The 26,672-nt window shown below is 47.7% G+C and overlaps 1 protein-coding gene across 2 annotated transcripts in view; it reads right to left on the reverse strand.

Moving 5' to 3' along the window:
• The window catches only part of RAB44 (RAB44, member RAS oncogene family), a 30,412-nt gene extending 8,160 nt beyond the window's left edge, over positions 1-22,252 (reverse strand). Inside the window, exons 1-13 of one of the 2 annotated variants that reach the window (XM_034767515.1) lie at positions 22,055-22,252; positions 15,230-15,449; positions 14,115-14,229; positions 12,728-12,899; positions 10,646-10,792; positions 9,909-9,999; positions 8,796-8,891; positions 8,094-8,281; positions 7,090-7,138; positions 6,139-6,233; positions 3,472-4,706; positions 2,489-2,570; positions 1,315-1,429 (exon numbers count right to left, since the gene is read on the reverse strand). In XM_034767515.1, the coding sequence (XP_034623406.1) occupies positions 1,315-1,429; positions 2,489-2,570; positions 3,472-4,706; positions 6,139-6,233; positions 7,090-7,138; positions 8,094-8,281; positions 8,796-8,891; positions 9,909-9,999; positions 10,646-10,792; positions 12,728-12,899; positions 14,115-14,229; positions 15,230-15,424 (2,580 nt within the window). In that variant the 5' untranslated portion in view covers positions 15,425-15,449; positions 22,055-22,252. Of the gene's footprint in view, positions 1-1,314; positions 1,430-2,488; positions 2,571-3,471; positions 4,707-6,138; positions 6,234-7,089; positions 7,139-8,093; positions 8,282-8,795; positions 8,892-9,908; positions 10,000-10,645; positions 10,793-12,727; positions 12,900-14,114; positions 14,230-15,229; positions 15,450-22,054 lie in introns of those variants that run through there. The other variant, XM_034767516.1, reaches the window with a different exon arrangement.
• Positions 22,253-26,672: the final 4,420 nt, after the last annotated feature.

Consider the following 26,672-nt stretch of genomic DNA (forward strand, 5'->3'; position numbering starts at 1 on the left):
GCGGTGGATGTGGTATACCTAGACTTTAGTAAGGCATTTGATACGGTCTCGCATGATATTCTTATCGATAAACTAGGCAAATACAAATTAGATGGGGCTACTATAAGGTGGGTGCATAACTGGCTGGATAACCGTACTCAGAGAGTTGTTATTAACGGTTCCCAATCCTGTTGGAAAGGCGTAACGAGTGGGGTACCGCAGGGGTCTGTTTTGGGACCGGCTCTGTTCAATATCTTCATCAACGACTTAGATATTGGCATAGAAAGTACGCTTATTAAGTTTGCGGATGATACCAAACTGGGAGGGATTGCAACTACTTTGGAGGACAGGGTCATAATTCAAAATGATCTGGACAAATTGGAGAAATGGTCTGAGTTAAACAGGATGAAGTTTAACAAAGACAAATGCAAAGTGCTCCACTTAGGAAGGAAAAATCAATTTCACAAATACAGAATGGGAAAAGACTGTCTAGGAAGGAGTATGGCAGAAAGGGATCTAGGGGTTATAGTGGACCACAAGCTAAATATGAGTCAACAGTGTGATGCTGTTGCAAAAAAAGCAAACATGATTCTGGGATGCATTAACAGGTGTGTTGTGAGCAAGACACGAGAAGTCATTCTTCCGCTCTACTCTGCTCTGGTTAGGCCTCAGCTGGAGTATTGTGTCCAATTCTGGGCGCCGCATTTTAAAAAAGATGTGGAGAAATTGGAAAGGGTCCAAAGAAGAGCAACAAGAATGATTAAAGGTCTTGAGAACATGGCCTATGAAGGAAGGCTGAAAGAACTGGGTTTGTTTAGTTTGGAAAAGAGAAGACTGAGAGGGGACATGATAGCAGTTTTCAGGTATCTAAAAGGGTGTCATAAGGAGGAGGGAGAGAACTTGTTCACCTTAGCCTCTAAGGATAGAACCAGAAACAATGGGTTTAAACTGCAGCAAGGGAGGTCTAGGTTGGACATTAGGAAAAAGTTCCTAACTGTCAGGGTGGTTAAACACTGGAACAAATTGCCTAGGGAGGTTGTGGAATCTCCGTCTCTGGAGATATTTAAGAGTAGGTTAGATAAATGTCTATTAGAGATGGTCTAGGCAATATTTGGTCCTGCCATGCGGGCAGGGGACTGGACTCGATGACCTCTCGAGATCCCTTCCAGTCCTATAATCTATGAATCTATGAAATCTATAAGTACTTGGAACTCCTCAGATAGAAAGAACTAATAAAGCATAAAGAATTATAGGGTGGAAGCCTGGTCCCATTGAAGTCACTGGGAGTCTTGGCATTACCTTCAATGGAGCCAGGATTTCACCCATTATACATACCTGGATACAATTCAGCCAGTACCGCACGTCTGCGAAGGAGTATTCTGAAGTAATATCATACATCAACACCACTCCGTCAGCTTTTCGGAAAAACTGCTTGGTGACACTATGGTACCTGTCAGAAAGCACTTTTGCTTTTTACACTTAGGTACATACTCTTTTTGCACCATTTTTAACAGCAATCCAGAGGTTTAAAAAACCCACAAGTACATACAAAGTGTGTTTCAAGTAGGGGTTGTGCAAAACCATGGTAACAAAACTGAAAATGCAAATGTGCAAAAATATGCAAATATTCCCTCCTGCAAAGGTGTGAAGCGAAGACACCATTTTGCGAAGTTTGATAGATAAGTGAAACTGGGGGAGAATATGGGCGGGGGGTTGCAAAGCTTCAGCAGAAATAAATTTCAAAATTTATTACAGTTTCGCAGAGCCTTAACTGTGTGTGCATGTGTTTATAGATAGATAACAGGTAATTATAGTTGTGTGTATGTGTATATGCATACACACAGAGTAAATACACACACATTATATTGTGTGTATATACCATATACATATAAACACACAAAATACAGACAAATATGTGTGTCTATGTACATACATAAACAGAGTAAATACACACATTACATAATATGTGTATATGTTTACAAATACATATATCCACAAAGGAGGGATAGCTCAGTGGTTTGAGCATTGACCTACTAAACCCAGGGTTGTGAGCTCAGTCCTTGAGGGGACCATTAGGGGCAAAAATCTGGCTGGGGATTGGCCCTGCTTTGAGCAGCAGGTTGGACTAGATGATCGCCTGAGGTCCCTTCCAACCCTGATATACTAAGTAGATATACATGCACACGCATATGTAGTAAACACACACACACGTATTTGTGAATGTAGGGTCAAATCCTGGCCTCTCTGAAATCAGCAGGCGTTTGCCTTGAGTTGAGTGGTACCAAGGTTTGGCCTTCAGCACTTATGAGAGGGGCCATACTGACAGCCCTGGGGACTAAAGGTCTCCCTAAATTCAGTCCTGCCCCACTGAGCTTGGATGTTTATTCTTCACCTCGACTTTATCCTTTCGAATGTCTTGTGTGAGCATATATTTATGTGGATTTCCTTGTCCAAAGACACATATTTCCCTGTATGCATTCTTTTTTGTATGTACAGCACTGTGCCTTACCTTTCTTGGCCAGCCGTGTCCCATAGGCGTAGAGCAAAGCACTTGTTGTCCACAAAAAGGTTTTTGACCCGATAATCCATTCCTAGGGCATACAGCACATTTGTAATGCAGTAGAATTCAGCCATGAGAGATGGACATGGGGCAGGAGTGATAGGATGATATTCTATGGCCAGCCTAGATGATCACAATAGTCTCTTCTTAGATTAAATTGCCAGAATAGTGGCTGGGTTTTAAAAAGGTCTGGTTAGTTTTATGATGACTAATAAGAGTAAGAGTTGGGCATGTTCTGCTAACCGGTGCATGGACCAGGGAGAATTTCTGCTCCATTGCCCCCCTGTACAATGGGTCGGGTGCTTTATTTAATGTTTATCGCCGATCCTGCAGTCCGGTACGCACAGCCAGCCCCTTGCTGCTGCAGAATCCCAGTGAGGTCAATGGGAACCCACGCACAGATCAGAGTGCAGGATTGGGGCCTGAGAATGGTAATGTGCCCAAGCTCAAGGTATATCTGTACAAATCCATCTTAAATATGTGGAGGTGTGTCTCTCACCTTCCTCTCATGCATCAACGATTGGCCACTCCTGGAGGCTCTGACTTAATCCATCATTGGTTTGATTTGGCAGGACAAGTCCTATGCAGGGGAGGCTCTATGATTTTTGCCACCCCAAGCACGGCAGTCAGGCGGCCTTCGGCAGCATGCCTGCGGGCGGTCCGCGGGTCATGCGGATTCGTCGTCGTCTCTGTGGGTGATCTGCCGGTCCCGCGCCTTGGGCATGCCCGCTGCTGAAGCCGCGGGACCGGCGGACCTCCCGCAGGGATGCTGCTGAAGACTGCCTGACTACCGCCCTCACAGTGACCGGCACATCGCCCCCCGCTGCTTGCTGCCCCAGGCATGCGCTTGCTGCGCTGGTGCCTGGCGCCGCCCCGGTTCTGTGTCCCTACAGGACTATATTTATGCTTAATGGAAGCTGTGGGATTCTTACCTACAGTAGCAGTTAGGCTTGGGTTGAAGGAATTCTCATGTAACCGGTACAGAAACGATGTTTTGCCAACGTTTGAGTCCCCCACAAACAACACGTTATAAAGATGGTCTGGATCAGGGCAGGTCTCCGTGGTGGCTTTAGCAGCTCTGCCTGGCTGCTCTGGTGTCACATTAGCTTGGTACCCTTGGCCTCCCAGTTTGGGGATTGCATCCTCGTTCGCTTTCACACTGCTCGTTTGCTTCTCCTCTTGTTGAAAAATACCCATGTCTCCTCTTGTTTCTTCTGCCCGTGTCGCTTCTGGTTTCCCAGTGCTTTGGGGCTGCATCTTGGCCTGGAGTGTATCCCCCAGCTGGCTGGCTCTGAGAAGGGCTTCTCCTTGTTCATTTTCTACACCTTCTTTGTACAGGGCTCCCACATGAGGGAAATAAGTTGGTGGTGTCTCCTGTTTTGGTGGTTCTCTCTGCTCAAATGTCTTCTCCTCCGGCGCTTTCATTTCTGGAGGCTTTTCCTTCAGCAGTGCCTGCTCAGAAACAGCAGGTGGCCACTCATCTGCAAGGACCACATCTCTCTTCATTGATGCCCACTTCTGAATTTCATCTGCCTGCTCTGTAATGCCAGGCTGCAATACACCTGGCAGGAGAACACCTCCCTCTGGCGGGTTCTGCTTGTGAATGGTGGTTTGCACTGCCAGCTCTGAAACAGCAGGGGGCTGCATCTCTGCATAAACAACCTCTTTCTTCATGAGTTTTTGAGCCTGATCCTGCATTGCTGGCTCAGAAGCCCGAGCCTGCTTCACCTCCTGTGCATGAAGTTCTGCTTGAGTTGGTCCCTGTTTAAGAGCCTCTCTTTGGGATGTAGCCTGATTGGTGGGAAGGACTGAAAGTGCCTCAGGCAGGGCCTTCAGTTCATTGTCATTTCTTGAGAGCACCTGATGCTCTGAATCTCTGACCTGCTTGATTCTTTGCTCAGAATCCCCACCTTGTCTGGCTGGCTGTAAAGAAGCATCCTCAAGCAGTAGGTCATCTGTCCCTGGTACTTGTGGTTCAGACACCTTGTTCAGAGCTGCTATTGCATCATTCAGTTCACTGAGCAAAGAGCTTTGGCCTGAAAATTCCTGCTGGAAGTACGCCTCTCCCTTTTTCATAAATTCTGTGAAGGGGTCTTCTTCTGTGGAGATCACTCTTGTCCTCTGTCCCGAATCAGCTTCAGGAGAAAATGAAATACTATATGGCACCCTGCAAAATAATATACAATGGCATATGCTATGTACAGGAGAAAGAAAATAAGACCATAATGAGACACGCAAACACACTACATTGCACTGAGCTCTATGGACTATACCAGTGCTGTGAAATACATCAGAGAGTAGGGATGCCATGCTTGTATGTAACCCTTCTGCTGGGTGGAACCAGCAGCAGCCAGGGCCGGGTTCAATATCTGGGGGTTCCTTTCCATCAAAGAACCAGTTCGAGCCCCCACCCAGTAACCTGGAAAATTTACCCATCGCCCCTGGGCGCCTGAGAAGCAATACTTCCCCACTTGCAAGCATGGAGTCTGAATGTAGAAAAGAAACTTTTAATAAAAGGAGGGAAGTAACTCAGTGTTAATTTGCGAAAACACTGCAAACAGGGTTCATAAACATAAACCATAAGTAAAGACCTCCCTCAAGTAGGTTGGGCAGTGTCCTTTTCCCTCAGGTTCTTAAGTCCAGCAACCCAAAAGTCCCCTTCACATGCCCGACCCTTCTATGCACCCCTGGTTGCTGCCCCTGGTCAGTGCAGTCCCAAAGTTCAGAGGTGCATCTGCAGAGTCCACCCTGCGTGGGGGGTAAAGCGGGGCGGGGGAGGGAGAGGCATCTTACTCGCTCCTCATGTATGTTAATGCAGCAATAAAAACAATTGCACCTGGCTTGAGGGATTATTGTTTAGTTCCTTGCGCACTGGGTGAGATTAAAAGAAAAGTAAATGGCTCAAACCACTGATAAAGAGGCCTATCAGTAAAACATGATGAAGGTTTGATGCAAAGGTAAAACAGCAGAAGGGGATGATCACGGGCATCCAATTAAAATAACTGAGCTTTGTAAAGGATAAAGGTTGGCAGAGAGTTTGCTAGTTAGGTAAGGAGGTGCAGTTAACAATGCCCTGTGCTGGGGGGTTAGTGAGGATAGAACCTCTTCAGCACCACCTCTCTCGCCTCTACCACTTGGACTAAAGAGTAACCCCATTGTCCAGTGGCAGCAGTAGGCTATTACCCTCTCTGTGGACTAGCTACTGGAAGGGGGCTTTGTCCACTTAGTCAGCATCTTACATGAGTTAATGCAGAAACTACCAAAAAAAACCCCCCCAAAAACTAATGGACAAATCACCCTTCTGTCTCTTGGGATACAATGCACAAAATGCCCCTCCATATTTGCTCCAAATACAAGGAACATCAGGGCAAAATGCCCCTCCAGTGCTGCTCAGTGTATGAGATACACTGGGCAAAATGTTCCCTTACATCATGTGCTAGGTACAACGCAGTGTCCCACTGGGGTTTCAGTAGAACCTCAGCACGTGGGAGGAACACGATAGCCGCCATGGAGCAGGGCTGAGGTATCACCAGGGGGGTAATCATCACTCCTTTGATCCTGCCTTATCTAAACAACTCGCCTCCATTTGTGCCACTTACGGCTGACGGGAGCTGTCTGGTATATCATCGCTCTGCTGGGATCCAAGTCTAATATACGTTTCAGAGCAGAATATTTTATCCTTGTTCAAAGTTTCCTTAAACAAACCGGGGAAAAGGGAGAGAAAAAACATAATCGGTGAGAGAACTTAAAAGGAAAAATCGCTTTTCTCTTGTGCTGGCTACAGCCCTTTCTCTGCAGCATAAACTCTCTTATCCCCTCCCTCTGGTAGGCAGATCGTGATGAATGGACCTTCTAAAAATACTTTTACATAACACTTTTCACCCATCGATCTCCAAGTGCTTTACAGGGGCCAGTATCATCATCCACATTTCACTGATGGAGAAACTGAGGGGAAGCAACTTGCAGCCCATCAGGGGTAGAGCTGAGAATTGAACCCAACTCTTTCCTCTCCTTGTTCAGGATCCTATCCAGTCGGCCACACCGACTCCCTTTATGGGTCTGTCTAAACTGCATCTGGGAGAGAGCCTTGTGCAAGCAGGGATGGGGCTAGCATGCTAAAAATAGCTGTGTAGACATTGCTTTGACCTTGCAACTCAGGCCCTAGAGCCTGCGATGAGGGGGTGGGCTTGAGAGCCGGAACTGCAACGTCAGAGCAATGTACATCTCCTACATGGCCTCACCCATCCCTCGCACTGCCTAGTTTCAGAAATGCAGAAAGATTAAAATGAGATAAGGTTCCACCATGAGCACGGCCGTGCCCCAGAAGGCTTTGCTGGAGCAGTGTCTTCTGGTGGTACTGGGGCCACTGCAGCTGGTCAGCTCCTTGCATGGTGGGAGGGCAGGGTTAGTACCGGTGTGAGAGGAGGCAGCCATGTTAAGGTGGAAGGCAAAGGCAGTGCTACACGGGGGGAAGGGAGGAGCTAACTGATCCACCCCCCTAACCTGTAGCATGAAAACAGGATCAGTTTACCCCTGCACAGATGAGATACCTGGGAAGATGGAGGGATCTCACAGGTCGCCTCAGCCAATGGTTTGTCCCTGCAAATAGAAAGAGGTGGTGGCAAGAATTACAAAGTATCGCTCCTACGCCTGAGCCTTTTAACGCCCCTGCTGTTTTTGCACTATGAGCCCTCTGCCACAGGGCGCTGCTGTCCGCATTGGCAGCAGTTCTTATCCTGTGACGGGACAGCTGGTGTGTGCGGAGCTGGTGAGATCGGAGACAGGAGGCTCACAGCGCATGGCTGAGAAGACGGTGCAGAAAGGAAGAGGGATGTATTTGAAGAGTGGCTGTTGTTATGTAGAATGTATGATATGAATTCAAGTTGAGGAGAGGGGACAGCCCTAGAGGATAAAATGCTCTCTCCACGGGGCAGGTACAGCCTGGGCAGCAGGTAGGCAAGCGTCTTCCCCACACACTGGGTCTTGCCTCAGATGTGATCTGAAAGTCTATTCAGCCCTTAGCCTCTCTGCTGACACTGTCCCAAAGGCAGTTAATTAGTTTTGTGATGATGACGATGGTAACACCTAGCTCTCATATAGCACTTTTCACCCATAGATCTCAAAGAGTTTTAGAGAGGAGGTCATTATCATTATCCCCCTTTTACAGATGGGGAAACTGAGGCATGGGAGGTGAAGTGACTTGCCCAAGGCCACTTAGCAAACCAGTGGCAGAGCCAGAAATAGAACCCAGGTCTCCTGAGTCCCAGTCCAGGGCTTTATCCACTAGGAAACACTGCTTCCCTTGATGCTGTAGAGACCTGCCCCTAGGATATGTACTGAGATCCACAAACTTCTTTTCTTGTGAGCCCCCAAGCACTGTTCAGGTGGAAATTACTCTTATACGAGAGAGAAGGGGATTCAAGTTACTCCAGCACTGGGAGAACCTTCTGAGGAGACGATGGACCTCAGCTTAGCCACAGGATATGTAAGCTACTTTTCCCTTGGCATGTGTCCCATAGGGAACAATACCACCAATGAACGGAGGAGTACTTGCCTCCCTTCCTCATCGTGTGGCTGAGATATCCTGCCCCTCATAGCACCCAGATGCCCTTGGGTCTCCTGGAGCTGAATGTGGATTTGCTGCAGCTGGTTCTCCAGGTCCTGGTTGTTTTTTTTCAGCCTCTGGTTCTCGCTGGTGGCAGCGTGCTGCTTGGTGCTGAGGCTGTGGAACTGGGTCTCGAGCTTGGAGGAGAAAAGAGGTGGCAGATTCAGGCACCCATAAAGGAGCCAGCAGGAGGGTGTTAGATTTGCCAGCTGCATACGGAAAGCTGTTAATAATGAACTGAGCAATCCCTGGGGATAGCTGGGACACTCAAGTAGCAAGCAAAGGGTTAATATGTGGTATTTTGGTACTCATACGCTTCTGTCAGAGATCAGCTCCAATAAAAGGGGCCTGAGGAACAAGACTTGATTGGCTGAGCTAACAGGCCAGGGATCTGGTTGTGACACTTTTAGCCTGGGCCAATGGAGGCGGGCATAGGAGATGCTTTCTGTGGAGTGACTCAATAGGAGCCGCTCTTTCCTCTTAGTACAGAAGCAGTGCTCAGCATGGTGCCAAGAGGAGCTGTGCTGCTGGAGGGGCATCCCTGCAGTCCTTGCCCTCTCTACTCTGTCTGCCACCCAAAACTGCGGTGATGTGGACATTCGCCCCTCTAGGAACTCAACTGAGTCCTCCACAGACCACAGAACATCTCACCTCACTTTGAACCACCAGCAAGCGCTGCACTTCCCCATCCACAACGTCTAGTGCTCTCTGCACCTCCGTGGTGTGCAGGTGACTTCTTGCTTTACTCTGGAATCACAGAGGAGATGTTAATGCCAATCTCTTTAAATGACCCAGCCACTCAAGGACAATTCCCTGATGCTACCCGGAGTAACAAATCCTTTCCACACTAGGAACTCACTACACCGAGCACCCATGGGAGGGCCTCCTTTTATAAATGGGCTGCCCTGCATTTTGAATTCAGATACAGTCTCGGGTCAGAGAGTGGGAGGAAACAGGTATGTTTGCAGTGAAAGGCAGCAGGGTAAAAACCAAAGGACAGATGGAGAAGAAAAGGCGAATGTGGGGTTACATCAAACCCATCAGAGTGGAGTGGTTGGTGAGTCTCTGCAGAGTCATTTAACTGGGCCCCTATTCTGAAACTGTCCAGAACTGGCAGGTATATTCTTGGGGAAGTTTCCTGCTAAACAAGTTGGAGGGGGTTGCAGTGGGGGACATGGAACAACTCGCCTGCCCTGCCAAGGCCTGGCAGGGGATGACTGCCCAGGAGGGAACCATGTAGTCCTGAGCCCAGTTACTCATGGTGGTGGATGGATTTGATCCTGCTGAGCCTCTGGTTTGAGGTTTGACGTGTTTTTGAGCCCCAGCTCATCCTTGCGAATGGTCAGGAAACATGGGTGTGGCTATGACCATCCCCTGCACCTGGTTGGCTCCTGTTTTTGTTCTTCCCTTTCTCAGGGAAGGTCTGACTGTCCCCGATCCTCTGGTCAAACACCATGGAAAAGGCCAAATCCCAAAGCTGGCCACATCCCAGCAGCGAATCCCCAGCTCCTCTGCAAAGTTCTTCCCAGTCCACCTGCCAAACGTGAGGCCAGAGAGGCAGTGACAGCACTGCTCTGCTAATGGATCTGAGCCCCAGACGGGGAACACTCCAGCCCGACCCCATAGTTTGGGTTGAAAGGCCTCCCCTCAGCAGGACCCCCGAAGAGGGAATACCACCATGTTAGGAGGGAACTATACCTCCCCCCGTCCATTGCCACGCACGGGAGCTGGTCGTGACCAGGCCTGTCCGGGTTGTGAACCCACCTCATGCTGCAGGCGCTGCTTCTCCCGGTTTATTTGCTGCTCCATTTCCTCGTACAGCTGCTGCACCTCCCGGTTGTGATCAGTGACCCGTCTGGCACAAGGGAATGAGCGGGCAGCTTTAATATGGGTCTGTTTACACCAGGTCTAGTATTTGAATGGGAATGTAGCGCTGGTGAAAGGGGACCGATCATTAGCCCTGGAGACCTCTCTTTCCCTACAGAACCAGCGCAACCTGGGCAGCAGCTAGGCAAGCTCCTCCTCCTCCACGCTGCCCTTGTCTCAACCCCAACCTGGCAGGGCCACTCTCAGAAGTAAGAGGAGCGTTCAGTCTCCATTCAAGGGCCCGATCTGATACACATCTAACTCCATCGATTCCAGTGGGGGTGGATCGGGCCCTGAATCCTTTGTCTCACTACTGCAGTGAGAGGACCCGCTGCAGAGGTGGTTTTGAAATGTGGAAATCTGTCCACTAAGGCCATTTCACATAGGCCAACAAATAGGCCTTGGCAACATCTGATCTGGGCTAGGCTGGAAGTGGTAACATGGAGGCCAAAGGCACCATAGCTGATTGTTAACCCCTGGAGCCATCCATTCTCCCAGAGCTGCGAATGCTGAATGCAGCTCCTCCTTCCTTTGGTTTCTCTTTCTCGCAGCCCCATTCTCCGCTCATCTCCCCTTCTGTAAGGCTGTGTCTGTGGAAGCGGATCCCCCCACGCCAGCCCCACCGTGCCACTCACTTGTTCAAGGTCAGCTCCAGCGTCACCTTTTCACTCCGAGCTTCCTTGATCCGGTGCGTCATCGTGGCCAAGAACTCCTCCAAGTTCCCCAACAGGTGAGGCTCGTCTTGACGGAGCTTCACCCACAGCCTCCAAATCTCTGACTGGCTGAGGAAAGAGAGAAAGAGACGTTGATCTCCCCTCGTTTGGAGGTCAGGCTAGACGATAGAATGGTCCATTCAGGCTTGAAGCACTAGGATGTTTCATGCTTTATAGCATTCAGATCCCATTGGGTCTTGCAAGCTAAGCAAAGTCGGAGCCTGATTTGATCTGTTGGTGATAGCTGGGAGAATCTTTGCCTTGGGGTCTAGTTGCTGGTTAGATGTGGGGAAAGATCCCCTGACAATACCTGTAATCCCATCAGAGAGAGCTACAGAAGGGCACAGCTGCCATGCAGATACTCGGGCTCCTACCCATAGCGCAGTTAGACTCAGACTGAGGCTTGGGAGCCACAAATGGATCTTTAATGTCTCCCCTGTGGCTCTTCGCAGCACATGATATTAAAACCCTGTGTGACTGAATTATTAACCAATCTAAGTAATTAACCAGCCGGGATGCTCTTATTGTGTTGTTAAGCAGTTGTAGAATACTTGGTCAGTCATTCTGCTGCGAGAATAACATATAGCTATATAAAAAAAGTAAATGAAACAATGAATTCACACGACTGTGGCTCTTTTGGGTCATACTGATCGCTAATTTGTCCCTTGAACCACTGTATCACTGCCATAGTGGTAGGTGGACAGATGGGTTGTAAAGACTGGAAAAGGTCTGTTAAAGGACTTTGCTGAAGGCTAGAGGAAAGGGTTTTAAAAGAATTTAGGGGTTGTGGATGGGGAACATGGGCAAGGGTGAGAATTTGGACTCATCAAAAATGGGATTTCTTTTCCACCAAAGTTTCCAACATAAAATGTTTGTTTGCTCATTCAAAATTTTTCCTGCCGTTTTCCAGCTTTTTGGATGAAATTGTTCATGCTGTTGAAAAGTTGGGTGATTGCCAGCAATACAAAAATGTTTGTGTTGCTCAAAAAGGCAATTTTCATTGGACAAAATGTCTCAGTGAAAAGTTTGTCCACAGCCGTAGTGACAGTCCATCGGCAGCATGGACCTGGAATGGAATTGGGGCATAGGCGCCGACTTCCACTGTTCCCGGTGGGTGCTCGACCCCACCCCCATCCCTGGCCCCGCCCCCGCACTGCCCTCGCCCCGCCCCCATTCCACCGCTTCCCCCAAATCCCTGCCCCATCTCTTCTCCACCTCCTCCCCTGAGCGCACCATGTCCCCGCTCCTCCCCCCTACCTCCTGGAAAGTCCTAAGCGCTGCCAAACAGCTGTTTGGCGGCGGGAAGCGCTGGGAGCTAGGCAGAGGAGCGGGGATACAGTGCACTCAGGGGGAGGAGGAGGTGAGGTGAAGTGAGACGGAGGGTGAGGGGAGCTTGGCTGCTGGTGGGTGCAGAGGACCCACTAATTTTTCCCCGTGGGTGCTCCAGCCCCGGAGCACCCATGGAGTCGGTGCCTATGAATTGGGGTACTTTGCAGAACCTGCTAGGGGTGGGGATACATGCCCTTCCCCAAGGATTCAGTCACAACACATGTAGTACACAGGCCAAATGTGTCTCTGTCCCCCTCTGGTGCCAAGCCATGTAAGAGATTTGAGTCTGCTACTGCTTCTGAGCTAATGGAATTGGTCCTTCAGCACAAGCACTAGGAGCTCATGAAGCTGGAGATCCCAAGTTCAACACCTGATGATGACCCTCCCATAGAGACAAGTGGTAAGATTGTGTTTATGCTCAAGGCCTGATTCTCAATTCCTCTGTTCCTATCTTTGGAGCAGGGATGGAGAGGGCAGGCAAAGGTGGCCTTAAGCCATTCCTGAACTCCCTAGATTCACACACATGGTAGCCTGTATGGGGAATTGAGCTTGGCCAGTGTGTTACACGTGGATTCCACCCTTCTCACAAGCTTTAACCATAATGTCATGTAGCCCCATCCCAGCCCTGAATCCCCTGCTAGGTGCTAAATGAAGGTGTGGCTGGTGCACTTTTACTCTTCAAAGATATTTTCTGCTCCCAGTTGGTCCATGAATGCTCTGAAGCATTTTCTTTCCTCACTGTCTGCTTCCTCCAGGGAGTAGTCTGTGCGGGACATGTACACCCTCCTGGAAGCTGTCTTCCTCCTCCTGTGCTGCCTTGTCGCGGTCTGCAAGCTCAGGAACTGCTCTGCCAATAGACGACCAAAACCACATCAATGGCCAGATGCGATACAACAGTGAAGCACCAAGGCCAACGTCTTCCCACGTGGGTGCTCAAAGCTAGACACCTATATCTACCTTTAGATGCCTACGTAAGGTGGTTTTCAGGGGCTCTGGGCACATGCAGTTCCTTTTGGTTTCTGCATGCGCAGCACCTCTGAAAATCAGCGCTCCTGATTCAGAAGCCCAGGGTGTCATTTCAGAAAGCTGGTGGAGAAGCATACTGTCAGACTAGGACATCAGCCTCGCCTTCCCCATGTAAAAGAAGGGAGCAGCCGAGTGAACATTCACCAGCCTCCCGACACAGTCATGCTTGGGTTGGATTGATGGATGGATTTAGAATGGAAGAAAATGGTGCATTATGGGAAGACATTCTGAACAGGGGCCTAGGGCAGCAGACGGACAACGCAAGGGGGTTTGGGCCGGTGAGCCATGCCAGGCATTCGAGACACATGGGCAATGCGAGGCAGTCCAGGCACCTGGAGCAGAAGGAGGACTATGTTGTGTACCTGGGGCAGCCTGTGGGCATGTCAGGCACATGGCGTGGATAATGGGCTAAGTGAGGGAAAAAGCCTGTTGCTCTTATGAAAGAGACAGCTAGCCAGTCTGAAGTGTTTGGCAAATATTCTCTGAGCACTAATAAAATCATTGCAGCAAAGCGTTGCCCTGCTGTGGTAAGTGAACTTTAAATCTTCACTAGCCTTTTAAGGCTTTGAAGAGCAGAACCGAGGGCTGCGTCTTTGCACGTGTTCTGAAATCACTGCCATAGTCCATCCATGCCCCTTAAACTAGGGGTACATCTACACTACAGCGGGGAGTCGATTTAAGATACGCAAATTCAGCTACGTGAATAGCGTAGCTGAATTCGACGTATTGCAGCCGACTTACCCCGTTGTGAGGACGGCGGCAAAATCGACTTCTGCAGCTTTTTGTCGGCGGCGCTTACTACCACCTCCGCTGGTGGAGTTAGAGCGCCGATTTGGGGATCGATTGTCGCGTCCCGATGGGACGCGATAAATTGATCCCCGAGAGGTCGATTTCTACCCGCCGATTCAGGCGGGTAGTATAGACCAGACCTGGGAGTAGCACCAAGCCTTCTACCATGATCACTGTTGTTTGTACCGCTGTAGTATTAACTCTTTGATGAGTTCCCATCAGTGAAAGGCAGTAAAGTGGCACCTACTGAGCCCTGTGGTGAATTCCTCCGTAGTTAAATATCCATTCTTGTCGGTATCGAGACCATCAAAGACCAGCTCCAGCTCCGCTGCACTGCATGGGAAATCCTCCTTCTTCAGTTTCTAAGACCAGTGCAAACGTCTGATTAGATAGAGATGTGCTTGACCTCGTGAAGGAGCTCAGGTGTAGGGACCTGTTTGCCCATTGTGAAGGCACTGTGCTTAAAGCAACAAGGTGTGATCGCGGCTTTAGAAATCTGGTTTGTTGTATTGCTTGGGCCTGATTCCACTTCCTCACCTGTTCTACATCATTAATTTCAAGAGAGGTAGCTTGATCCAGTGCAGAGGGCACTGGCCCGGGTCTCAGGAGGCCTGACTTCAATTCCTGGCTCCACCACTAATATGCTGAGTCATTTCACCTCACTGTGCCTCTGTTCTCCCCCTTCTCTATTGAGACTGGAAGCTCCTTGGGCTTCCAGTCTAAATAGACACTGTAAGTGTGAAGTATCGAGACCAAAGCTGAACAATAACCAGTGGTTACATTTGCCCTTCCCTAGCACTGCCCATCCAAGGGCCTCCCGTATTAATTAGCTCTCCTAGTGACCTGTTTTAGACCTGTTTTACAGTGGGGGAAATTGAGGCATGAAGTGATGTGACTTGCCAAAACCGTGAGTCCGGGGCAACCCCCTGGTCTAACCACAAGCCAACATGGCCTCCCTTGCTCAATGTTTTTTGGCTCAGCCTTTACTTGGGTGATTTGCTGAACATGGCCTGACACTGAGAGGTGTTAGTTGTCCTCAACTTGTACTGAGGGGAGCAGAATACCTTAGAGAACCAGACATTATATGATTAATAGTTTCATATAGCTATATCTGCAACACAATAATAATGATTAATAATTACATAGCACGTGTCAACCTTAGATTTCAAAGTGCTTTATGAAGGCAGGAAAATTGCATTCTCCCCATTTTACAGATGGAGAAACTGAGGCACAGAGCAACGTGACTTTCCCACCACAGCTCAATAGCAGACCCAGAAACAGGACTGAGTCCCATTCCCACATGCTGTCCATCAGGGCAGACCTGCTCTCAGTTATACCTCCTTGCATAAACCTGCAATTTACCTGCATGTCGGCACGTGTGATGAAACCTTTCTGGTCCTTGTCGCATTCCTGGAAGAATTCCTGAACCTTTTCCATTATTTCGGGTGGGAACGGCTCCTCCTCCGGGATCGGGGATGTCTTTGCACCACCAAACACGTCTCGCAGCTGCTTTCGTCGGCTTGAGCCCAGCTTCCTGGGCCTCCTCTGCTCCTCCATGGCTCTTTCAATGTGTGGCTCAACCCTTTGAAGAGTGAAATCAGAGGGCACCGTGCTCCCCTTCATCTTCTCGAGATCTCTTAGCAACAGGCTTTTAATTAGATTAGCTCAGAGGGTCATAGAACTCTTACACTGAGAGGGGGGACAAGCCTGTTTTGCTATTGATGGGAAGAAAAGGGGAATGGACTACGTCTGAATTAGAATAGCCTAATGGGGACTGAATGGCTGAGGGTTGGCAGTGGGACAGTCTCTGATTGCCCAGTGCAGACCTGGTCCTGATCAGTATGGAGTAGAACATGTCGCCGTGTGATTGTGGTCCCTGTGTGAAAGGCTAGGTCTCAACCCAGTGGCTTCTTCACTGCAGCTGGCAAACCTAGACCTAAGGGACTTGCTCAGTCACACAGGACATTCAAGGCAGAGCTGGGAATTAGACACAGATCTCCTGACTCCCAGGCTCAATGATTTACTCCCAAGACCATCCTACCACTCTGCCGACACAGACAGAGGACTGCAAGTTCGTCTACACAGCAGGAAAGAACCCTCGGCAGCGAGTTTCAGAGCCCAGGTCAAGTGACTTGGACTTGCGGAGCGTGCGCTGCAGGGCAAAATATAGCAGTGTAGATGTTCCCACTGGGGCTGGAGCCTGGGCTCTGAAACCCAGTGAAGGGAAAAGTCTCAGAGCCCGGGTTCAAGCCCAAGCCAGAATAACTACACTGCTGTTTTTAGACCGGTAGCGCAAGCCCAAGTCAGCTGACCTGGGCTCTGAAACTTGCTGCTGTGGCGTGGCTTTTTTTTTTTCAGTGTAGATGTATCGAGGGTCCCTGATTTGGTCCCATTGCCCAAGGCCCTGCTTCAGCCTCTCTCTTCGAACACTGTGAATCTTAGGGCTTGTCTACACTTACCGGAGGATTGACGCACGGCGTTCAATGAAGACCCACTACATCGACCACAGATTGCTCTCCCATCAACTCCTGTACTCCACTGGATTGAGAAGAGTAAGGGGAGTCGATGGGAGAGCATCTCCCATCGGCATTGCATAGTGTGGCTCCCGCAGTAAGTAGATCTAAGCTACGTCGACTTGAGTTACACTATTCATGTAACTCAAATTGCATAGCTTAAATCGACTTTTCCCTGTAGTGTAGACAAGGCCTTAGTGGTGTACAAATGAACAGCTTAGGACTGGCTAGCTTTGCTGAGGTTTGTGAACAGTTATGTGAGTTTGGTCTGAATTCTGAGTGAAACTGGCTCTCCTGAGGGCTTCAAAATGAAACGAATGTAACATTGCCTCTCATGGGAGTTCAAAACCCCCGAGTCAGGCCACCAAAAATCAGGAAATTGGCTTAAAAAATAATGAGATTTTAGATATATAAATTTGATAATCTTGGGAGAGGTTTAAAGCGCACTCAGGTCATGTTTCCAAGTTTGTCACGACTGCTGTCAGGGCTAAAAACTTACTTTAAAAAAATGATAGCTGAGAGTCCTACAAAAAGTGGAAACTCGGTGAAATTACAAAGGATGAATATAAACAAATAACACAAGTATGTAGGGACAAAATTAGAAAGGCCAAGGCACAAAATGAGATCAAAGTAGCTAAGGACATAAAAGGAAACAAAAAAACATTCTACAAATACATTAGAAGCAAGAGGAAGACCAAGGACAGAGTAGGCCCATTACTCAATGAGGGGGGAAGACAATAACAGAAAATGTGGAAATGACAGAGGTGCTTAATTACTTCTTTGTTTTGATTTTCACCAAGAAGGCTAGTGGTGATTGGATGTCTAACATAGTGAATGCCAGTGAAAATGAGGTTGGATCAGAGTCTAAAATAGGGAAAGAACAACTCAAAAATTACTTAGACAAGTTAGATGTCTTCAAATCACCAGGGCCTGATGAAATGCATCCTAGAATACTCAAGGAGCTGACTGAGGAGATATCTGAGCCATTAGTAATTATCTTTCAAAAGTCATGGAAGATGGGAGAGATTCCAGAAGACGAAAAGGGCAAATATACTGTCCATCTATAAAAAGGGAAATGAGGACAACCTGGGGAATTACAGACCAGTATGCTTAACTTCTGTACCCGGAAAGATAACGGAGCAAATAATTAAGCAATCAATTTGCAAACACCTAGAAGATAATAAGGTGATAAATAACAGTCAGCATGGATTTGTCAAGAACAAATCATGTCAAACCAACCTGATAGCTTTCTTTGACAGGGTAACAAGCCTTGTGGATGGGGTCTATTTCGACTTTAGTAAGGCTTTTGATACTGTCTTACATGATCTTCTCATAAACAAACTAGAGAAATACAACCTAGATGGAGCTATTATAAAGTAGGTGCATAACTGGTTGGAAAATCATTCCCAAAGAGTAGTTATCAGTGGTTCACAGTCATGCTGGAAGGGCATAATGAGTGGGGTCCCACAGGGATCAGGTCCGGTTCTGTTCAATATCTTCATCAATGATTTAGATAATAGCATAGAGAGTACATGTATAAAGTTTGCGACGATACCAAGCTGGGAGAGGTTCCAAGTGCTTTGGAGGTTAGGATTAAAATTCAAAATGATCTGGACAAACTGGAGAAGTGGTCTGAACTAAATAGGATGAAATTCTATATGGACAAATGCAAAGTACTCCACTTAGGAAGGAACAATCAGTTGCACATATACAAAATGGGAAATGACTGCCTAGGAAGGGGTACTGCGGAAAGGGATCTGGGGTCATAGTGGATCACAAGCTAAATATGAGTCAATGGTATAACGCTGTTGCTAAAAAAGCAAACATCATTCTGGGATGTATTAGCAGGAGTATTGTAAGCAAAACACAAGAAGTAATTCTTCCACTCTACTCCACGCTGATTAGCCCTCAGCTGGAGTATTGTCCAGTTCTGGGCGCCACATTTCAGGAAAGATGTGGACAAATTGGAGAAAGTCCAGAGAAGAGTAACAAAAATGATTAAAGGTCTAGAAAACATGACCTATTGAAGATTGAAAAAATTGGGTTTGTTTAGTCTGGAGAAGAGAAGACTGAGAGGAGACATGATAACAGTTTTCAAGTACATAAAAGGTTGTTACAAGAAGGAGGGAGAAAAATTATTCTTCTTAACCTCTGAGGATAGGACAAGAAGCAATGGGCTTAAATTGCAGCAAGGGCGGTTTAAGTGGGCCATGAGGAAAAACATCCTAACTGTCACAGTGGTTAAGTACTGGAATAAATTGCCTAGGGAAGTTGTGGAATCGCCATCATTGGGGATTTTTAGGAGCAGGTTGGACAAACACCTGTCAGGGATGGTCTAGATAATACGTAGTCCTGCCTTGAGTGCAGAGTCTGGACTAGATGACCTCTCGAGGCCCCTTCCATTTCTATGATTCTCACATAATAATCACAGAGTCCTGGAGCTGGGCAGTTAGAAAAACACCAAATATCACAAGACTTGTGATAGATTCACGAGAGTAGGCAACGCTGGGAGAGTCCACATGGAATTTTGGTGGCTTCAGCTCCCCAACTGAGTCAAAAGTCAAAAGCTGGCAGTTTGGGCGGAGTTTTATCTTGAGTTTGTTAGGTTGATTTGAAACTGAAAGTTAAAGCAAAACCAAGAGGCTGATCTCATGGTGTCGTTATTAACTATGCTCACTGTTACCACCCCCGAATATGTGCTAGATAAGGCAGGAAAGTTACAATGGAAGGTTCCTGCCTAAAGAGCTGTCAGGTTAGCTTTAGACTGACTTAACGAGAGGGGATAGCAAAGATAAGAGTTACAGCGTCATGTGGATTTTGAGGGCCTGATTCTCAATTGGTCCATTCCCAGCCTTGGGGAAGGGATGACAAGGATGGGGCAAAGGTGGCTTCAAATCCTGTTTGTGCTCCTTGTAAGCTTTGGCCACGCAGGGGCCTTCCAAGTTTTCAGAATGGAGAAAGGTAAATAATGGTGTCCCCCAGGGGTCTATCCTGGGCCTATTTAACATAGTCATAAACAATCTGGAAAAAGGGATAAAAATTTGCAGATGATACAAAACTACTCAAGATAATTAAGTCCCAGGCAAACTGCGAAGAGCTACAAAAGGATCTCACAAAACTGGGTGACTGGGCGACAAAATGGCAAATGAAATTTAATGTTGATAAATGCAAAGTAACACACATTGGAAAACATAATCCTGTATACAATGATGGGGTCTAAATTAGCTTTTACCACTCAAGAAAGAGATCTTGGAGTCATTGTGGTTAGTTCTCTGAAATCATCCACTCAATGTGCAGCGGCAGTCAAAAAAGCGAACAGAATGTTGGGAATCATCAAGAAAGGGATAGATAATAAGACAGAAAATATCATATTGCCTCTATATAAATCCATGGTACGCTCACACCTTGAATACTGTGTGCAGATGTGGTCGCCCCATCTCAAAAAAGATATATTGGAATTGGACAAGGTTCAGAAAAGGGCAACAAAAATGATTAGGGGTATGGAACGGCTTCTGTATGAGGAGAGATTAATAAGACTGGGACTTTTCAGCTTGGAAAAGAGGCGACTAATGGGGGGATATGATAGAGGTCTATAAAATCATGAGTGGTATAGAGAAAGTAAATAAGATTAAGCCTCTGCCCAGTTTGATTGTGCTGTTAATCTTTGCTCATTTTGTGCATATCCTTCTTCTTTAATCCCTCCTATGGGCTTCACGGTTCTGAGCCATCCCGAAACAGAAGCCACTGCTCTGAAATATAGGAGAAGTTCTATAGGAGATGTGGCTTCCCCCTAAATTCTGAGGGAGCATCTTTTTGGGCCCCCATCCTGCAAAGACTTACATGCTGAACTTTGAGTGTGTGCATTATACTGATCCTCACAATGTTCATGTATGGTAGGGAAGTGCTGTCCTCTAGCTGTAAAACAGGGATAAAGATACTGACCTCCATTGTAAAGTGCTTGGAGATCTGCTGATGAAAAGCTCTAGATAAGAGCTCGATATAATAATTATCCCCACTTTACAGATGGGGAACTGATGGTGCGTCCACACTGCAGAAAAATACCCCACAGCAGCGAGTCTCAGAGCCTGTGTCAGGCTTGTGCTACGGGCTAAAAAAATAGCAGCATAGACATTCCCGCTCAGACTGGAGCCTGGGCTCTGAAACCTGGTAAGAGAGGTGGGTCTCAAAGCCCGGGCTCCGGGTTGAGTGGGAATGTCTGGTCTGCTATTTTTAGCCTCATCGCACAAGCTCAACTCAGTTGAACTGAGCTCTAAGACTCGCTGGCGCAGGGTTTTTCTTGCAGCGTAGGTGTACCCTGAGGCACACAGTGACTATGTTAGGCACCTAAATACCTCTGACAATCTCAGCATAAGTGACTTGCCCAAGGTCGCATAGGATGTGTATGGCAGGGAAGGGAATTGAGCTCCTGAATGCAAGTCAGCACCCTACCCCCCAGGCCGCCCTTCCTCTCATTATACATTGCCTGAGGCTGTCCCCAGAGGCTGCTCTTCTCTGTTCATTCTAAACAAATGATATTTGCATGGGAACTAAAGGAGTTAACTGTTTCACACTAAGAGGGGGAAGTTAGGCGGGACTGGGGAGTGATAGTAAGATAGTATGTTAACTTCAGCATGTTGTATGTTTTGTAATGGTTAGACAGAGATGCTGATAAGCATCCAGACTTCTTAGGAAACGAGTTACCAGGCCAGAAGACTGTCAGTACAAACTAAAATAAAGATCGCCCAAACAGGCACTTTTAGTTCAATTTTTACAGGCTTCCCTCTAAAAATATATCAACATAAAAGGGTTCCGATCTGCAAACCGACAGTGCTATTTAAGGACTGGCCCAGTTCACAGAGTTTGGCTCCTAACATGCTGTATGGGCTTTATGGGCAACTTATCTTCACACCACCACAGTGAGGTAGATGGGAAAGGTTAGTGTTATCCCTGCTTTATAGATGGAGAAACTGAGGCACAGACTGGGGAAGAGTTTGCATTTAAAAATGCCTAAGGGGTTTAGATGCCTGGGTGAAGGAGAGTGAATTAAGTGCCTAGTTCCCTTAGAAGCTTTTGAAAATCCCACCTAAATTGAGTGGGCCCAAGGTCACACATCAGGTGAGTGACAAAGCCAGGATTAGAACTAGAGACCCTCCCAAACTCTTGTTTGTTTCTCCAGAGCATGCTGCCTCCTCGGTCTGGTCTTACTGAGCTGTCCTGCACTGATACTGATCCAAGGGAGAGAGGGGTGACAAGCAGAAAGGCAGGCTACCCTGACAGCAAAGAGCACTCGTGAGGCATCCTATTCAGCTAAAGAGCAGAGTGGGTTTGGGATCTCTCTGGTTGTTACTTGGGTTTTTCAAGTAGCAAGACGCGCACTAACTCAGCCGCAGCAGTTACACGACTGATTGCATTTGAGACGCTTGCATGAGCCCGTTAATATCAAGATCAAAACATTTCCACTAGGGGCCTGATTTTTGGAAATGTTTGGCACCCCTGAAAAATCCAGCCCTGATTAAATCAAACTGGGAGCCAAGTTAGATAAACTTTTTTTTTTAAGCAACATGGGAACTATTTCTTTGTGCAGAAGAGTAGATCAGTTCAGGGTTTTGCAGCAGATTTGGGGCTAAATCCGCCTCAGGAATAAAAAAGCAACCGAGGTGTAAACTGCACTTACCTTCCAGCAGTGCCTCCGGGAGAGGCTTTCAGACGTTGCAAAGTGTGGGACACCTTCTCTGAAGTGAGTTGGTTCCTTTATTTCTTGCGGTAAGTTGGCACAGTAAGTGCAGAGGAGGGGTGCTGCTTCTGCTGTTATGTTTCATCAACCTGACTCGGGCATGATCTGACATTTTCTTTCTCTTGCTCAACTCACTTTTCCGCTGTGGGGTTAAATATAACAGTTAGAGTTCCCTGCGTTTCCTGTTCACGAAACATTGCTTTGTGACCTTAACATAAGAAGACAATATTTAAAGGGACACCGTTGATATAAAACATAGAGATAGGTTCCAGATTTTCCAAAGTTCTCAGCTCCTACGGGGAACATTTGAGAATCCCCCACTTATAACAAAGGCAGCTGCTGCTGAACTTCTAAAAAAATCTGGCCCGTAGGTTGTAAGTGCTTTGGGGCAGGGATGTGCCTTTTTAATATGCCTGTAAAGCACCAAGCACACTTTTGGGTGCTATGTCAATCATTCTAATTTAAATGGCCTTTGCCTGTATTTTCAAACCCCCACAAAGTCCAGATGTTTTTGGCTCTGGGGTTTCAGTTCAGTCCCGTTCTACACACTCTGGCTGGGAATTTCAAGGGAACACAAGGGAGGTAGGCACCCTTTGAGTCTGGAGCGGCTAACTGCCTTAGGTTCTTTTGAAATTCCTTACCTGCCATTATTAACCTGAATTTAAAAAATCTAATTTATTTTTCACCTTTTGGGCTGTTCTTTGGGACAGTGGAATTCGACTGGTCAGTGTCTCTTTTGCTTCAGTTTCCCCGATCTGGTGCAGAAAAGTTTCATGACTTAGATCAGTGGTTCTCACACAGGGTACGCATACCCCTGAGGGTGCGCAGAGGTTTTCCAGGAGGTATATCAACTCATCTAGATATTTGCCTAGTTTTACAACAGGCTACAAGTGCTAGTGAAGTCAGTACAAACTAAGATTTCATACAATGACTTGTTCAAATTGCTCAATATACTATATGCTGAAATGTAAGTACAATATTTATATTCCAGTTGGTTTATTTTATAATTATATGGTAAAAATGAGAAAGTCAGCAATTTTTCAGTACTAGTGGCTTTGACACTTTTGTATTTTTATGTCTGATTTTATAAGCAAGTTGTTAAGTGAGGTGAAACTTGGGGTATGCAAGACAAATTAGCCTCCTGAAAGGGGTACAGTAGTCTGGAAAGGCTGAGAGCCACTGACTTAGATGATGTGCATAAAGTACGTTGGAGATGAAAAGATAAGTGCTAAATATTATTTTATTCAGGGACCAGAACTGAAGTGAAATGTCCAGTGCATGTTATGACTCTTAGATCAGAGATATTCATACTGAGCTCTCCAAAGCTGAGCTAACTGGAACATGAGCTTTGCACTGTCCTGCCTATGGGTGCTTTATGGGGGGGCTGAGCATAAATGTTCCTAGGACCTTTGCACATAACTGGAAACATCCAACAGATCCTATCTTCCTCGCCACTTAGGAGATCAAAGCCAAGCTCATGCACTTACCCGTGAAGTGGTTTAATGTTAGAGATAGGGCAGGTACTGTGTTCTCCACCTCCCAGGGCCTGCCTCCAGCTGTAGAACCTACTTGGCAAGCAGCTTTGTTTGCTTGTGCATTGTTCTTAATGATAAGTTGCAGGTAGTTCAAAATCTGGACAGCTGTTGCAGCTATGGGGCGCTTTGGGCCATTTGGGGAGAGGTCACGGGGTGTGGGGGGTGCAGGACCAGTGCAAGGTAGTTTTGCTCCCTAGGCGAAACTTCCACCTTGCGCCCCCCCCCTCCTGCCCTGCGGCAGCTCCCCACCCCCCCTCCGCCCTGAGGCCCCCCCCCCCGGCACCCCCCCCCCCCTGCCCCGAGGCGCCCCCCCCCGCGGCCCCCCCCCCCCCCCCCCCGGGGAGCTGTGCGGCAGCTCACCACCCCAGCTCACCTCTTCTCCGCCTCCTCCCCGAGCACGCCGCCCCCGTTCTAATTCTCCTCCCCTCCCAGGCTTGCGGTGCCAAACAGCTGATTGGCACTGCAAGCCTGGGAGGCGGGAGAAGTGGAGTGGCAACCGTGCGCTCGGGGAGGGGGTGTAGGAACGCTGTAAAAAAAAATTGGGGGCACCGCTTTTTGGCACCACCAAATCTTGGTGCCCTAGGCAACTGCCTAGTTTGCCTAAATGGTAGCACTGGCCCTGGGGGGGGTGGAATGTTAGTGTGATGGCACCACACAACGGGAGGATTGTGACATGTAGTCTTGTTCTTTGCTGTCTGATTTGCAGTGTTGTAAGTGCTAGAGAGTGCAGCTGCTTCCTTCAGCAGGATTTACAGAAGGCTGCAGGATTTGTGAGAGAATCCTATCGATTAAGTTGGGTAGGCAGCGTGGCACTTGTGGTTATCAGAAAATGGGACACCTATATGAGAGGAGGTGAATTGTGACAACAGTAACATAATGCTTGCTGTGGCCCTTCTGCAACAGATGAGTGGTTGCCAAGCGTAATAGTGCCTCAAGAGCATGACGAAGATCCTGCTTAAATCTGTCTCCTGCTCCACCTCGCTGAAAGCGGTCTAACCTCCTCTGTGGTTGGGGAAGAGCAGCTGAGGAAATGGGTCTGGCTCATTTTGAGAGGGGTTCAGATCTCAGGGGATATTTATCTACTGATCTGTTTATGTGCTCAGTATCTTTTCCTGCTGACAACCTGCAGGGAAGCAGTGACAGTCACTGGAAGGGTTGGATAGATTGACGTAGGAGGAAAGATTAAAAAGGCTAAATCTGTAGAGCTTGGCTGAGGAACAGCTAAGGGATAGTATGACAATGCTCTGCAAATATTTGAAGGGTGTTAACACATTAGGAAAGGGAAGAATGATTTAGCCTGGCGTACAGGGGTGTGAATTAAGAAAGGCAAAGCTCCTGGCTAATAAAGTGCCTTAAGGTGTAGAATTCATTCCCCCAAGGAAGTGGTAAAGCCCCATTGTTCTGTAGCAGCAGGGAACGGAGCTGAGTGGGTGACAGAAATGATCTATGGGCCCGGATCGTCTGCTGGTGTAAGTCCACACAGCTCCAGTGCCGTGAATGAGTCAGGCTGATTTATAGCAACCAAGTTCGTGGCCCATGCTCTTCATTGGCGCTCTGATGGAAAGAAGTGGCGTTGTAGAGTAGGATACCAGGGCTTGGTAGATTAGTTCTAAAGGAAGGGGAAGAGTTTTTTTCAGACTCAGTCATGCTAAGGAACACTGAATAAGGTCTGTAAATTGTTTGTGATTGAAGGAGTCCAGTCTCAGAGCCTTCAGTGACCTCAGCCTGACTGCAGCACATGGATTTGCTCGGCAGCTAAGACCATGCTGCAAAGTATATCTCATACTTATGTGGCCCCACACTACCTCAGCCCATGTCTACACCACAAAATTAAGTTGACCCAACTTACGTTGGTAAACAGCCACCATAGTAATGACATCATTTGTATGTGTCTTCACATTGCTATGTGTGTTGGCAGTGCACATCCTCCCCTGGAGCACTTGTATTTATTGTACTGTCTTGTGTGGGGGATTGTGGGATGGCTCCTGAAATCCAGTAACAGTAAACACAGTAACATTACATCAACATAACTGCACTGGCCTTGACTCTACACCTCTCATGGAGCTGGAGTTATCAGTGTAGGGGAGCAGTTACATAAGCAGGAGTGACATTTAAGTGTAGACACTGTGACATTCTGTACCTTGGGGGAGCACCCTGTAACCCCCATATTCCAAATGTATATAGGATTGTGATCTTGCATATAAAGCATGCCTTGTAAGGTATCAGGGGAAAGGTTATAATCTGCTGAAAGTCATTTCTCTATCCATATGTATATCATTAATGCATATGAAGTTATGAGACTATTGTATGGTTGTCACTAAAACATACTGCAAGTTGGGGATTCAGGCAGATATTAGCTCCCCAGAGGCAACAGCAAGGAAAGTAACCAACCCCTGGGCAGACTGTCAAACAACCCATCAACAGCCATTGTCCAGCGAGGGAGCTACAATTCAGTGACTCACCTGCATGATGCTACACCAGAGGAATTGCTCAATCTTGCCTGGAGACTCAGCAATGCCCATCAGACATACCTGGACTTGTGTTCTACAAGCACATGGACTGAGGAGATAAAACTGAACACAGGGGGCCCAGGCTTGGCCTTTCTCCTTCACCCATCTACGCTGCAAGCAGGGCCGGCTTTAGGCCAATTCGCCCGATTCCCCCCAATCGGGCCCCATGCCTAAGAGGGCCCCACACCGGCGCCTTTTTAAGTTTTACTCAGCCGGCGGTGGTCCGGGTCTTCGGCAGCGGGTCCTTCACTCGCTCTGGGTCTTTGGTGGCGGGTCCTTGAGTGCCACCGAAGACCCGGAGCGAGTGAAGGACCTGCTGCTGAAATGCCGCTGAAGACCCGGACCGCCACCAGGTGAGTATGAATCGGGCCCCACCCTTGCGAAAGCCGGCTCTGGCTGCAAGCAACAAGGACACTCTGAAGACTCCAACTGAGGGGACTGGTCCAGCTTTCAAGGGTGAAATCTGTGTACTATGAACTGCAATATCCAGTGTGGTGAGAAAACTGCTTAATC

This window comes from Trachemys scripta, chromosome 4, assembly GCF_013100865.1.
Source record: "Trachemys scripta elegans isolate TJP31775 chromosome 4, CAS_Tse_1.0, whole genome shotgun sequence".
Taxonomy (NCBI): Eukaryota; Metazoa; Chordata; order Testudines; family Emydidae; genus Trachemys; species Trachemys scripta.